This window comes from Delphinus delphis, chromosome 5 (assembly GCF_949987515.2).
Source record: "Delphinus delphis chromosome 5, mDelDel1.2, whole genome shotgun sequence".
In the NCBI taxonomy this organism is placed as follows: Eukaryota; Metazoa; Chordata; class Mammalia; order Artiodactyla; family Delphinidae; genus Delphinus; species Delphinus delphis.
The window spans coordinates 132,827,142-132,842,775 of record NC_082687.1 but is presented as its reverse complement, the minus strand read 5'-3'; the positions used below and the strand labels follow the sequence as shown (position 1 = coordinate 132,842,775).

The window sequence follows — 15,634 nt, the reverse complement described above, 5'->3', positions numbered from 1 at the left end:
AAGATGATTGCATGTTTGTGGAAGAAGAAAGGGCAATTAAGAAAACCAGGCCAATTTAAAATGCCATATAAATAAAGGCGACCAGAAGTTGATTTAAAGTTTGTCTTCTGTAATTTGTCTCTCCTTTGTCGTGGCACGCTCAGAGAAAGTGAACGCGGGGGACGGAGGGGGGCAGGGGAGGGGAGGGGTGGAGGGAGGGAGCCTCTCGGACCCTCCTCCTTCGTCTCGCTCCGTCTCCCTCCCTCTCCCACCCATCCGCCCTGCCTTCCCTTTGCGGACTCCATCGGCTTCTTATTTGGAAGCACGCTGATTGGCTGGAAGCGATTCAACGCACGCGGGGCAAGAGAGCTTTGTCTGAGTTGAAGTGAAGTTGTACAGATCTTAGACTGGAGTCAGCAATCACGGGCGCTTGGTCTGCAGCCGAGCGGAGAAAAGGAGAAAGAATCGCTGGGGAAAGAGCCACTGCAGCCTCCGCCGGCGCCCTGCGATAGATGGACGCCGACTGCACAAGGGGGAAAACGCGGACGTGACACTCTTTCGCCTGCCAAGAGGACAAACAGCCGCACAAATGCAAGGACTGGACTCCATGCCGATTATATCTGGAAGTCGTGACACGGTGTGTATAAAACAAAAGTTTGCGAGCTGTTAATTGCTGTGCTGTGTTATTAAGAGACGCTTTCAAGTTTCGAGTACCAAATGTAGCCTAGCTTTAAGTTGCCAAAGGAAGCTGAGGGAATTGCTTTGCTGTTTTAACTTGCTCTGTGAGAGGAATCTCATAAAACTGACCGATGTACCAAATGAATGCTAAAATGCACTTTAGATTTGTTTTTGCACTCCTGGTGGTATCTTTCAACTCCGATGTACTGGGCAAGAATTTGAAATACAGGATTTACGAGGAGCAGAGGGTTGGATCGGTAATTGCAAGACTATCAGAGGATGTGGCTGATGTTTTAGTTAAGCTACCTAATCCTTCTACCGTTCGCTTCCGAGCCATGCAAAGGGGAAATTCTCCTCTACTCGTGGTCAACGAGGATAGCGGGGAAATCAGCATAGGGGCAAAAATTGACCGCGAACAACTATGCCAGAAGAACTTGAACTGTTCCATAGAGTTTGATGTGATCACTCTACCCACTGAGCATCTGCAGCTTTTCCATATTGAAGTTGAAGTGCTGGATATTAATGACAATTCTCCCCAGTTTTCAAGACCTCTCATACCGATTGAGATATCAGAGAGTGCAGCAGTTGGGACGCGGATCCCTTTGGACAGTGCATTTGATCCGGATGTTGGGGAAAACTCCCTCCACACGTACTCTCTCTCTGCCAATGATTTCTTTAATATCGAGGTTCAGACTAGGACGGATGGAGCGAAGTATGCAGAACTCATAGTGGTTAGAGAGCTGGATCGGGAGCTGAAGTCGAGCTATGAGCTTCAGCTCACCGCCTCGGACATGGGGGTGCCTCAGAGGTCTGGCTCATCCATACTAAAAATCAGCATTTCAGACTCTAATGACAACAGCCCTGCTTTTGAGCAGCAGTCTTATATAATACAGCTCTTAGAAAACTCCCCCATTGGCACTTTGCTGCTAGATCTGAATGCCACTGATCCAGATGAGGGCGCTAATGGGAAAATTGTCTATTCCTTCAGCAGTCATGTGTCTCCCAAAATTATAGAGACTTTTAAGATTGATTCAGAAAGAGGACATTTGACTCTTTTCAAGCCAGTGGATTATGAAATCACCAAATCCTATGAGATTGATGTTCAGGCTCAGGATTTGGGTCCAAATTCAATCCCAGCTCATTGCAAAATTATAATTAAGGTTGTGGATGTTAATGACAATAAACCTGAAATTAACATAAACCTCATGTCCCCTGGAAAAGAAGAAATATCTTATATTTTTGAAGGGGATCCTATTGACACCTTTGTTGCCTTGGTCAGGGTTCAGGACAAGGATTCTGGGCTGAATGGAGAAATAGTTTGTAGGCTTCACGGACATGGTCACTTTAAACTTCAGAAGACTTATGAAAACAATTATTTAATCTTGACAAATGCCACGCTGGATAGAGAAAAGAGGTCCGAATACAGTTTGACTGTAATCGCTGAGGACAAGGGGACACCCAGTCTCTCAACAGTAAAACATTTTACTGTTCAAATCAACGATATAAATGACAATCCGCCCCACTTCCAGAGAAGTCGATACGAATTTGCAATCTCAGAGAATAACTCGCCAGGGGCGTATATCACCACTGTTACAGCCACAGATCCTGATCTTGGAGAAAATGGGCAAGTTACATACACCATTCTGGAGAGTTTTATCCTGGGAAGTTCCATAACTACATATGTAACCATTGACCCATCTAATGGCGCCATCTATGCCCTCAGAATCTTTGATCATGAGGAAGTGAGTCAGATCACTTTTGTGGTCGAAGCAAGAGACGGTGGAAGTCCAAAGCAACTCGTAAGCAATACCACAGTTGTGCTCACCATCATTGACGAAAATGACAACATCCCTGTGGTTATAGGACCGGCACTGCGCAATAATACCGCAGAAATCTCCATCCCCAAAGGGGCTGAAAGCGGCTTTCATGTCACAAGAATAAGGGCAATGGACAGAGACTCTGGTGTGAATGCTGAACTCAGCTGCTCCATAGTAGCAGGTAATGAGGAGAATATCTTTGTCATTGATCCACGATCATGTGACATCCATACCAACGTCAGCATGGAATCTGTTCCCTACACAGAACGGGAGCTCTCAGTTGTCATCCAGGACAAAGGCAATCCTCAGCTGCATACCAAAGTCCTTCTGAAGTGTATGATCTTTGAATATGCAGAGTCTGTGACAAGTACAGCAATGACCTCAGTAAGCCAGGCGTCCTTGGATGTCTCCATGATTATAATTATTTCCTTAGGAGCAATTTGTGCAGTGTTGTTGGTTATTATGGTGCTGTTTGCAACCAGGTGTAACCGAGAAAAGAAAGACACTAGATCCTACAACTGCAGGGTAGCGGAATCAACTTACCAGCATCACCCAAAAAGACCCTCCAGGCAGATCCACAAAGGGGACATCACACTGGTGCCTACCGTCAACGGCACTCTGCCCATCAGATCTCATCACAGACCATCTCCTTCTTCATCTCCTACCTTAGAAAGAGGGCAAATGGGCAGCCGGCAGAGTCACAACAGTCACCAGTCCCTCAACAGTTTGGTGACAATCTCATCGAACCACGTGCCAGAGAATTTCTCATTAGAACTCACCCATGCCACCCCTGCTGTTGAGGTAAGATCATACCCTCCACCTATTCACTGACAAAGTCAGCTGTTAGTGATCAGAAGTTGTGTGTGTGTTAGTTCTTAAACGTTTCCATTACTAAGTAACAATACTAAAGATATGCAAATTAAACAGGATACCAGTTACGTTATGTAGGCATAGCAAGTATACACACCTTTTGCATACTGTCTTAAGTTTTTCATAAAGAATTTACTTGCATGTACCATGTGTAATATTGAAAAGTAAATGTGAAGCTAGCAAAGGACTATCTAATTAGAGTCCCCTTATCCTCAGATTATGATACTTCAAGCTAGAAATAAACAGGCTTGCTATATTCTCAGTAGTTGTGGTCTCTAAGAAAAATAAAAAACTGGGGTCTCCAAAATCCCATCTCAGTGCATGTGTATTTGTTCAGCTTTTGAAACGTTTCTGACATTATTTTAACTACCTGTGTTAGACTGTATTTTACAGCATTTTCCATGCATTTTTATAACTGATCACTTGAATCTGAACTATAAGATAGAAGGAATCAATCAGTTTTCTATAAAGGAGTCCTCTTTCAAACAGAGAATGTCAGCTGTACAAGAGCATCCACATTTCTCTGGGTTGTATTTCAGTTCTGTTTGGTGGCTGGCTACATGGTCCTTCAGAGTCCAGCATATGTAAATCTTTAAAACGGAGATAGTATTAGAAGACAGAATTAGATAATTAGCGTGAACTAGTGAGTAACTGTATTTGCTTGCTTCAAGCTTTTGAGTACTGGGGGATTTGTTTCCAGGAATCAGTACTGTCTGTTTCGTTTCCAGCAGGTCTCTCAGCTTCTTTCAATGCTTCACCAGGGACAATATCAACCAAGGCCAAGTTTTCGAGGAAACAAATATTCCAGGAGCTATAGGTATGAATTTCCCTTGTGCTACCTATTAAGTCTCAGACAACACGAATGCTGAAGACTAAAAACTATACTTTCTCTGATTTCTCTTTCTAGATATGCCCTTCAAGACATGGACAAATTTAGCTTGAAAGACAGTGGCCGTGGTGACAGTGAAGCAGGAGACAGTGATTATGATTTGGGGAGAGATTCTCCAATAGACAGGTTGCTGGGCGAAGGATTCAGCGACCTGTTTCTTACAGATGGAAGAATTCCAGCAGGTAAGAGCGTGGTGATAGATAAATCCTTATTTTCAGATCGACTACACCAGTGAAGTGAGCAATTTCTCCCGTGCTTTTATTTCTCCTTTGTTCTTTGCACTAAAGTATCTGTAATACACACACCATTAGCCGTGAACATAGACTGAAACAATTTTAAATTGTTTAATTAAAATTCATAGTAAACAGTTGGTAGAGAAAGGGAATAAGCAGGAGAGCTTAAGAGGACAAGAAGGAAGGAGTGGGGAGAGGAGGAGAGAAAACGACCCCACTCCCCTCCTCTCTCTACCCCATCTACTACCGCCATAAGACACTCTTGAGCAACTCTGTAAAATTACTGGGTGGTTGTTTTTATTCAGAGAGCCTGTTTTGGTGCCTAGTGGTGAACTGGACTATAATTTGGAGGACACATTTCCTGTGATGGGAACCAACTCGCATAATCAGAGATTAAAATACACCAGGGAATGGTACACTTTAATCACTAAAAATAGGAGAAAGAATGCATCTTTGTAGGTGGTAGGCATGGAATAATTTTGCCACCTTTCATTTTATATGTCCACTGTAAATGGACGAGGAACAGAAGTCCAAGAGGGGAATTTATAACTACACAGCTAGATGGAGGAGACCCTATTAAGTTACGAGCTATGTTTTCCTTAGACTCCCTTCTCTCTCATCGTGCAGTAGAAACTCTCAGATCCCACAGAGTAAATACTGACTGCATCACTGTAGCAACCCTGTCACTAAAGACTGTAATAATATATCAACCCTTAGAAACATATTCCTTGGGCTACTTATGTTTCTAAATTCCACGGAATGTTGATCAAATAACTGTCACTTGACAAATGAATAAGTGAAGTGATAAATGAAAGAAAGGCAGAACAAAACTATATTACCTTGCTGAGTCCGTGGAACAACTGCTGTCTAAGTACAGATAAATAAGAGAGTTTAGGAAATAGACATGGGAGAGCTTCAGAGAGCCAGAGAAATTCAGTGGAAATCAGTACATAGGAACTCTCTCTCTCGTAAACTGGAGTAGTAGTGGCGGCAGTAGCTGCAGCAGTATTAATATTAGTCCTAGCAGTCGCAGCAGTGGTTACCAGCGACGCCCTAGTACTTACTCTGGGCCCATGAGGAATTCTATACCTGAACAACCTCTTGCAACACTTTGACACAGGAATTAATGGTGGCGGTAATAACAGTAGTGTTCATATTTTCTTTTTAGATTTGAAAACTGAAGCTTATAAAGGTTAAAAAAAAGTATCCAAAATCAAGCAATTTGTACATGATAGAGGTGAGATTTGAACCTATCCCTCTACTCATTCAACACTAATCTATCAAGAATAATATAAAGTAACAGGTTTTTATTTTTTTGTAGTATGTTGAATGTCATGTTCTTACATTCTAAAGTTTTACAGTACTACTGTCTGTAACCTATTAAATGCTGCTTATCTAATTATGCTATTACCATAATAGATACTGCATTTCTGGCAGGATGAATGTATGGGAAGGACTTCTAGTGGCATGAAGGGCTATAATCAATGTACACTGAGAGCCGAGACACTTACAGTCACCCATGGTGTCTTTTTCTTTTTTTAATGCATAGACTCCCTAGACCCATTTAAAGAGAAATCCTTGAAAACCTAGTGGAATACCTATGGCCTAAGACAACGTGCTCAAAGAGAAACAGTTTTATCTTACCCATGAAATGAAAGAGCAGGCTGAGTTTCTATGATTCTGTGATCCTGATAGAACTCTACTTTTGAATACTGATCCCTAATTTTGAATAAGATGATGTCCCAAATTACATTATTTCATAAAACATAACATCATGGGTATAATATCAATTATCTCATTATATATGTTATTTTTTCAATGGTAGAAAGTTGACTCATTGACACAATTCTATCAGTATAGGTAAAAGGAGAATAACTGCTCCTACTTAGATAACCTTGCCATTTCTGAGCCTAAATTATACCTTAAGTCCTTTTATAATTCTGAGATTGTATAATTCAATAGCTAATCATGGTCTAATTTTTTAAAAAAGGGCACGACGCCTCTTTCACTCTAGCCTATATTTTCAAAGTTACCACCACCAGCTATGTTTACGGCAGGAGAGTTACCTAATGCTTGAATTAAAGTAATTAAAATAAATGTTAAAGAATAAAGACATCTGGGAAACAACAGGTAGACATTGATAAACTCTAGATAATAGTGAGTCTTATTTAGTGAGTAACTTGAGTCTCCTCCTAAGTTACATTTCTTTTCAAAGTTAGAGGCTTACCATTATATTATCACCAACACCAGTGAATATATAGATAATTCTTTACAAAAAAATTCCATATTTACACAATCATACTTAATCTGGGTGTGTGTGGTGGGAGAGCTGGGGTATGATGTACTGCAATAGATTGTATCAGAGTACATACACTTCTGCCTGACTAGCAACCTGTCTCTATGTGGGGTGTTGTAGAAAGTATTCTAGAGGCATAGAGCACCAGGAAATCTCCAATGATCCATAAAATATCTTAAGCTTTATGCATGGCTGGCTATTAGAAATGTGCATAATCAAATATCTGTACAAAGATAACCATCCCTTAATTATGAACAACATTCTGATGATACATCACCCATATTCTGGCTTATTCTTCCCCATGGCAGCTTCTGCTGGTACATTAGGGTGTAAAATTTGTGATTTGTAAACTTTATATTCCCAGGAAATATCCCAAGTAGAAAAAAAAATAGTAAAAAAAGTAAGTCCACATCTGAATGCCATTAACAGAAATCAGCACAGTTTTTCTAAAGCATGAATATTTTTAGAACTTCAGTGTCTTATTCCAACAATGTTTTTCCTGCATTAGACTGTGATCAAATATAGATTATGTTATGTTGCTCTGCCTGCCAACAGGGTCATTTCTGGTCATTCATGCTATTAATTCCCACAGGAGGATCCTGCATTCTGAGCAGTAAAGTCAGCACGCATTTTTGTCTGTTGGCTCACGTTTGTCAACATACTTTCTTCCTTACTCAGTCAACTTTGAACCACAACACTACATACACGCTTGCAAAATCTCGCTTTTCCCAAAGTGTCAGCTGCACCAGGATGTTCTTGTGATACTCCTCCTTGACTGGGCGCATTCCATTTTTTTATCATTGTGTCATCTGTGATTACTTAATTCAAACATTTGTCTTTAATTCTATGTCCTCATCATTCTCATGGCTGGTATCCTACTTCCGGCCTTTCTTCCATGGCTGGTTTTCTGTACCAGCACATGAATTGATATTCACTCTCCAGTAGCTTCTGTCCTTGCCAAATCTTTCTTTCATACAGCTTGAACAACTTTTTCAGAACATTTTAATTTATACTTTTTGTTTCAAAAGCAATAATTGACTTTTGTTGCCTGGAAACACCTAATTCAGCTATTTATCTGGGCATTCCAAGGCCAATGAAATCCACTCCTAGCTTATTAACTTTTTTTTTTTTTTATCTTTTGCAATAGGCAGAGCCATCTCTTCACGTAACACACCGATCCTTTGCTCATGTCACCTTTCTACCTGAAAAACTGGCTTCTCTTCACTTTGTCTTCTATTCATCTCTCAAAGTTTGTTTCAAGCTGCTCTTTCTTTAACTACTTCAGCATCCGCCTCTACTCTTTTTTCTTTTCTTTTTTTAAATTTTATTTTTACTGAAGTAGAGTTGCTGTACAATATTATATAAGTTATAGACGTACAATATAGTGATTCACAATTTTTAAAGGTTATACTCCATTTACAGTTATTATAGAATATTGGCTATATTCCCCGTGCTGTACAATATATCCTTGTAGCTTATTTATTTTATACCTGTTTGTACCACTTAATCCCTTACCCCTATCATGCCTCTCCCCACTTCCCTCTCCACTGTTAACCACTAGCTTGTTCTCTAACTCCATGAGTCTGCTTCTTTTTTGTTATATTCACTAGTTTGTTGTAGTTTTTTAGATTCCACATATAAGTGACATCGTATTTTTTTTTCTTTTTTTAACATGCCCTCATCATTGTATAGTTTGGCACTTTAACTGGGCATTTATGACCTCATTTGTAACACTTGATTATTCTTATACCAGAAGCCATTTGAGGGCAGGAAGCTATCATAGCACTTTACATATGGCAGGCTCTTAATAGATAATTGATTGATTACTCAATGACTAATGGCTTGATAGATGTTAGACATATGTTTTTCTCCTTATGTCCCATGCTTGCTTCCTGCCCTACCTATAAGGTCTAGCACAGGGGCAAAATTGGCCATCATGCTGTGGGAAAAAAGAGTTCTCTATTTCTCCATGACTTTCCCTTTCCAGAGGAAATTTAACCACCTGACAGAGTTTTCAAGGAGCAACAGGAAGGTTGGCCACTTGCACCACTAGCCAACAAGTTCTGGTTCACTGGATACGGTGTGGAACATCTGTGGCACTAAGTTACATGTACACTGAGGATGATTTCGAACAGTTGAGTCTCAGGAAAATGGTTGAAAATACCAATGAAATTAAGAAATGCCCTCTTCTGTGTCACTGCTCTTCCATCTCTATTATTTTGGCCCTCCTTCTCTCCATTAGTCTTTATTCATCAATTTTTCATATTTTTTGAATTTTAAAATTTTATGTTAATTAACTTTTTTATTACTAAAGCCCCATTAATTTACTGTGAAGTTATAAAATAGCATTCCCTGTCTAAAAACTCCTATGACCAAATTTATTTTTAATATGAACTGTTTGAATCACCCAGATGGTACTGATGGTTATTTTCATTATGTTCAGCTCTCTAGAAAGTTGATCATGCTCAGAATTCTTAGAAGCTTGTGTAATTTTTCCCTTTTCCCCCTGTCATTAAACATTAAAACAAAACAAAGCCAATCAAACAATTAAGTCCTTCCCACAGAATTAAAGACCAGAAAACAAATGATGAGGTGTCATCAGGTCTGTTCCCCTTCCTTCTAAAAGGATGTGAGTAAGATAACATGGACAGGTCTTCTTTCCAAATTCAGAGACTCAGGGAATTAGGAAAAAAAAAATTCATTACCACTTTGATAGTTATTTCAGCACGTAGAAAACCTCACTGCTATGAAGGTATTCCAGTTACTTTCAACACATTTTGGTTTTGTCCACATTTAAATGATGAACAACGATAGTTGGTAAATATTTCCAAAGAGTAATAATGCATTAAGTCCGCACATCTAAACATCTTTTTATTCTTGCTTATTTAAATTTAACCCTTCTTCATAGCAAAATGACACAAGGATTCTCAATATTGCTGTCTCTCTCTCATGCCCTTGTGATTCCTATGGGATTGGCATTCACACTATCCAGCATCTTCCCTACCTTGAATTTCTAGCCTTCCTGGCAAGCAGACGTTTATTCTCACAGTTCTAGCTCTCATTTTTGTCCCTCAACTTACCCCTTCTCTATTAAAAATTGAGGCCCAGAATGGATGAGGTATAAGGACAGAATTATCTTCAAGGCTCAAATGATGAAAAGCAGTGACTTCCACACCTTTGAACAAAGTCCTTTACTTCTCCTTTCCTGAAAGGCAACATTTATTCTTCACTTTTCTTTTTTGTGCATAAATCTTTTCCAAAATTTTGTTTTAAGGCATAAGAACACTAAATATGGGATCTACCCTGCTAACAAAGTTTTAACTGTACAATACAGTATCATTAACCGCAGGTACAGCGTTGTACAGCGGAGCTCTTGAACTTAATCTTGCTTAACTGAAAATGCATGCCTGTTAATCAGCAATTCCCCATTTCCCCCTCTCCCTAATCCCTGTTAACCACCATTTCACTCCTGGATTCTATGAATTTGACCATTCTAGATGCCTCCTATACAGGGAATCACGCAGTTATGTGTCCTCCTGTGACTCGCTTATTTCGCTAAGCTTAATGTCCTCAAGATTCATCCACATTATCACATGAGAGAGTTTTCTTCTTTTTTAAGGTGGAATAATATTCCATTGTATGCATATACTACACTTCCATTAAACATTCAGTGGACATTCAGGTTGTTTTCACATCTTGGTTATTGTGAACAGTGCTGTAGTGAACAGAAGAATGCTAATATCTCTTCGAGATGCTGATTTCAATTCTTTTGGATAAATATCCAAAGATGGGATTACTGGCTCATATGGTAGTTCTCTTTTTTTAATTTTTTGAGTAACCTCCATATTATTTTCCATAGTGGTTGCACCATTTTACATTCCCCACAACAGTGTACAAGGGTTCCCAAGTTTTCCTCACCTCCCCCTCACTTGCTACTGTTTGGGTTTTTTGGTTTGTGTTTTATTACAGCCATCCTGTAAGAAAACTGGTTTGAGGTGATTGCTTATTGTGCTTTTCGATTTGCATTTCCCTGATGATTAGAAAATATGTAGTGAATGCCTACTCTATGCAGACACTTTAGACCTTTCCCAGGTGCTGTGGGTACACCAATAAGCATACTGGACAGCTAGCTTCCCCTGACCAGGGATTTGGCATTGTTCAAGAGTCAGCCTTTTTTTTAAGCAATAACTTGGGAGGAAGAGAAATCTTTCTTAAGCAGCCAGATCTACAGAATTAGCTCTGAATATGTAAGTATGGCTGATATCAATCCAATTTTCATTCAAATCTAAGATAATTACTTTGCATTTTCTGAATTCGGTCATTTGCTCTCAAATGGAGTCATGATATTGAAGAGACCTAAGCTGTCACTGAAAAAGATGGACGGTTTGTGGAGTATGTTTTACATCTCCACATTTCTTGGTGGTTCTGTAGTTTAGTTATCACATTTGCCAAATTTAGAGTTTTACCCTCTTCATTCTTCTGCTTTTCTCATATCATCGATTATTTTCTAAGAGTGTAACCACTCACATTCCAACAGTGCATCATAACATCTGGAAGAACCAACCAATGGTTTTTCATATTCTTCATCTTTTGATGACTTTTCCAACTCTTTGAATTTCAAACCTCTAAAAGACTTCTTAACAGGGTAACTGCAGATGCCTGGTATTTGAGGATAATTTGCACTGCTGTTTTAAGGAACAAGTCAATAAATAATCCAGCATACTTGTAAGAGAGATTGATAAGTATAATTACCTGATAGCTTATTATATTCTCAATGCCTCCATTAAAAGTAAAATAGGTCAGATAGACCTCAATATCTGGAAGGTACTCAATGGTATTATGCAAGGTTTATCTGGTGGCATTCTAAAGTTATGGATTTCCCCTTACAGCTCTGGGTTTTTATAGAGTTTATGTTCAGCAAATATTTCATCACCCACACCTTAGCTCTTTTCCAAACTTCTTCATTAGTAAGTTGCCAATCCATTTTCTCATTACATGAGTAGCAGACAATATCCCTGAGAAGTACATGAGTCATAACCCTCCTTTGCTTATCTGAGAGACAAAAATATATATATATCCCAGGTTCATAAAACCAGCAGTCAAATCAAAGTTGTAACTGTAGTCCACCTCATATGTATAATAATGGGTTAGTATCATGGTCATAGTTTAAAATTGTCTTATTCGATGTTTTAAAAAAATAAAATGATAATTTTTTCTATTATTTTGAGTCACACGAAGTATAATAACGAATCCCCACTGCTTTCCTTGAGTACAGCTATGAGGCTGTGCACGGAAGAGTGCAGGGTCCTGGGACACTCTGACCAGTGCTGGATGCCACCTCTGCCCTCACCTTCCTCTGATTATAGGAGTAACATGTTCATTCCGGGGGAAGAATTCCCAGCACAGCCTCAGCAGCAACATCCGCATCCGAGTCTCGAGGATGACACCCAGCCAGTAGATTCTGGTGAGAAGAAGAAGAGTTTTTCCACTTTTGGGAAGGACTCCCCAAACGATGAGGACTCTGGGGATACCAGCACGTCCTCTCTGCTCTCGGAAATGAGCAATGTGTTCCAGCGCCTCTTACCCCCTTCCCTGGACACCTATTCTGAGTGCAGTGAGATGGATCGATCCAACTCTCTGGAACGCCGGAAGGGACCTTTGTCAGCCAAGACTGTGGGTTACCCACAAGGGGTGGCGGCCTGGGCGGCCAGTACGCATTTTCAAAACCCCACCACCAACTCTGGCCCCCCGCTTGGAACTCATTCCAGTGTGCAGCCTTCTTCAAAATGGCTGCCGGCCATGGAGGAGATCCCTGAAAATTATGAAGAGGATGATTTCGACAACGTGCTCAGCCACCTCGGTGATGGCAAACATGAACTCATGGATGCCAGTGAGCTAGTGGCTGAGATTAACAAACTGCTTCAAGATGTCCGCCAGAGCTAGGAAATGATAGCAAAGCATTTTTGTTTCCATATCTGTGGAAACAGGGGACAGCGAAAACCCTGAAAGAACTGGCATTGCCACATAGTTGCATTTATCATAAATGTGTCTGTGTATATTGAATATTAAATACTGTATTTTCGTATGTACACGATGCAAGTGTGATTATTTTAATCTGTATTTTAAAAATACATTTGTACCTTATATTTATGTGTAATTTAACAAATTTTATTTTTTTACTCCCATGACAAACATGCGTCTCCTAATCATGTAGAGAAACTAGCCACTGTTCAAACCTGATATAATATTCAACCACAAAGTATAAAGGCACTGCTTAGATTAGTTATGTTGGGGAAGAAATTGTTATGCTGAAGGAACAATCCCACTAAAGCATTATTCAATTCTTAGTTCTATTAAGTGATCCAGCTTCTTTTTTCTTTAACTTTTTTAAAAAAGCATCAAGAAAAATGTTTAACTCTTTTATTATTGTCGTTGTTATTATTTTTACTGGTCTCTACTCGTTCTGGTAGTTCAACTCTTACCGTAAAATTGAAACATGAGGTGAAATTTTATTTCAGGACTGGGAAGTATCTTTCACAGACAATGGCGTAAAACAACAGGACTAGAATCCGTTTTCTCACTCCCAGGCTCCTGCTACTCCAGGGCATCACACTGACCTGTTCTTGAGAATATTTCTCCTAAAGTATTATCATCTATTTATAATCAAGGTAAACAATGAATTTTATTCCATCCTTGTAATATGAGAGGTGCCCCAAGGAAATGGAATCTGTCTTTTAAATGGATAACAGTGTGTATTTTAATAGCCTAAAGTATTAATGGACAAAAACAATTATGTCGGTGTCCCTCCCAGGGTAGTAAATATAATTGATTTATCCTGAAACTCTTCTATTTGAATCTTCCCCTCTCCTCTCACAATACTTGAACATGTTTATTTTTTGTAATGTTTTTTGCTATAACTCTTCACTCTTAGCTTTTGTCTCTAGTGCATGATCTCATATTTTTGCTTTTATTTTTAGTATAAGAACATTTATAAATTTACAGTTTTTGTTATTGCAAGTCTGTTTTACTTGTTGTGTGACAAACGGCAAATTCTTTATTTATTGTGCTGTTATCTCTCTGTGTGGAATGCCTTGGAAAGGGAGATCGTTGTTATTATGACTGTTCTCATTTATGACCTAGCTTCTATTAATGTTATTTCTATGAATACATTATCTTGATTGTACTCTCCAGAAAATTTTACTGTCAATGAAAATAAAAGGAAAATTGAAGTAAAGTTGAAGAACTGTCCATACATCAGAGTCCTGTTCCTACATATATGTTCAAAAGTTTTGCATGAAGCATACCCCTCATGAGAGGGTAATTCAGAGTTGGGTTTTGAATAGTAGAGAGGGAATATTCAACTGGCTTGGAAACAAGAGAAACCACAATGGAAAAGGAATGAATTTGAGATCTGTAATGGAAATGAAAGCAGTCTACCACATTTCCAGTAGATTAAAGAATTGAAATGCACTTGAAGTGTAAAGAAAAAGGAATAATCAATAGTAACCACTTGAACATTTCTCAAATTATTTCTCAAAACATTTTGTGTTGTGTCAGGGAAAAAAGTGTACCCTTACAATGTTTCCAAGAGGTGAAAATATTATCTTCTTCGGTTTAGTAGTAGGGAAATGAAATACTAGGAAAGTTAAATAACCTTAAAATGGAGGAAACTCAGATATCTTAATTCTCAAATGAGTACCACATCAAATAGATGTGTTATGTCTTTCAAAAGGCACATTTTCCTTTGTAGAAGGGATTACAATTACAAGTGAAATTTCAGTTTATTTTTCAGTAGATTACACACACCCATGCTCACCACATTGAAATACATTTTGCTTTTCAACTTCACTTCCCTTCAGTACATATTATCATTAAGAAAAAGACTTTCATAACTTCACTGTTCTTAATTTAAAGCACCAACCGTAATTTAGGAAGCAAAGCTGGAAATCAATGTTCGAATGACGTAAAGTAAATAAAATGCAATATTGTGTTAAACAGAAGACCTTTGTACATTGTCTGGACAGGAAGCATTCTGTGTCTCAGGCTCCTAGTTTCTCCACCCTCCCCGCTCTTCTTACTTCCCATGCCCCAGGTTAAGGGATATTAGGGCAAGCTTTTCACTTTTCACTCTTGTTCTTTTCACAGGTAATATTATCTCAGTAAAGGCTGGAGTGTCTGGTGCCATGATAGCAACCTAACTTCTCATCAAATTTATATTTCCTCTTCTTTGATACCATGCCCTTCCTCAGACTGAAACAACCAAAAAGCACTTCAGTCAGGGATATCCCTTTCTCTTTGTGGCCCCAATGGATTCCCTTAAATGTTCTTTAGTGATAATCATCTTCCAATACTGTAATTTGACACTGAATCTGTTGCTTAACAAACCTTCCTTTTAAATGCTCATAGGATGATTAGAATTGGCTTTCTTCAGATTCCTATAAGTTACTATATTAACACGGTTATTCATTTAGCATTTCTTTCTTGGTATTCGGCAGATGGGGCTTATAACTCTGTTAAGCATTTAAATTCTTGTTCCTCCTGCCACACATATATCAAATTTACCACTTACCAATAGATAACTGTTAAGGCAAAAGACAGGTAAGTTACTGTCTTATTGGAGTCACTGAAGAAGTGTCATTTGTGAAAATCAGCTTAGCTTCCTTGTTTCATCCACTTGATAGCAGCTGATGTCAGAAAATATTCAAAACCGAGTTTGAATTACTGACACATTAAAATTCAAAGAATAGTGAATCTATGTAAAATTTAGTTGTGTGGGTGAAAAATGGATTGTCTGACATAGCAACATGCAATCCTGCATGAACTCACAGAACTGATCCAAGACAATTCAGGCAATTTGCCGAACTATCAAAAA

At 38.9% G+C, this 15,634-nt stretch overlaps 1 protein-coding gene across 3 annotated transcripts; it reads left to right on the top strand.

Moving 5' to 3' along the window:
- Positions 1-405: 405 nt before the first annotated feature.
- Positions 406-13,978, top strand: PCDH18 (protocadherin 18). Of its 3 annotated transcripts, none has more exons than XM_060012991.1 (4): positions 406-3,275; positions 4,076-4,161; positions 4,252-4,415; positions 12,038-13,978. In XM_060012991.1, the coding sequence occupies exons 1-4, from the start codon at positions 789-791 to the stop codon at positions 12,703-12,705; spliced, it is 3,405 nt and encodes a 1,134-aa protein (XP_059868974.1). In that variant the 5' UTR covers positions 406-788; the 3' UTR covers positions 12,706-13,978. The 3 variants fall into 3 exon arrangements, with proteins under 3 accessions (XP_059868974.1, XP_059868973.1, XP_059868975.1); XM_060012990.1 differs by having other exon boundaries at positions 4,073-4,161; XM_060012992.1 differs by having other exon boundaries at positions 4,073-4,161; positions 12,129-12,350.
- The last annotated feature ends 1,656 nt before the right edge of the window (positions 13,979-15,634 follow it).

Excerpts from the sequence above, each read along its gene's own strand:
- PCDH18 (XM_060012990.1), top strand. The coding sequence starts at position 789 with ATGTACCAAATGAATGCTAAAATGCACTTTAGATTTGTTTTTGCACTC. Across the intron at positions 3,276-4,072 it reads ATGCCACCCCTGCTGTTGAG|CAGGTCTCTCAGCTTCTTTC; the intron begins GTAAGATCATAC and ends TTTCGTTTCCAG. Across the intron at positions 4,162-4,251 it reads AAATATTCCAGGAGCTATAG|ATATGCCCTTCAAGACATGG; the intron begins GTATGAATTTCC and ends TTCTCTTTCTAG.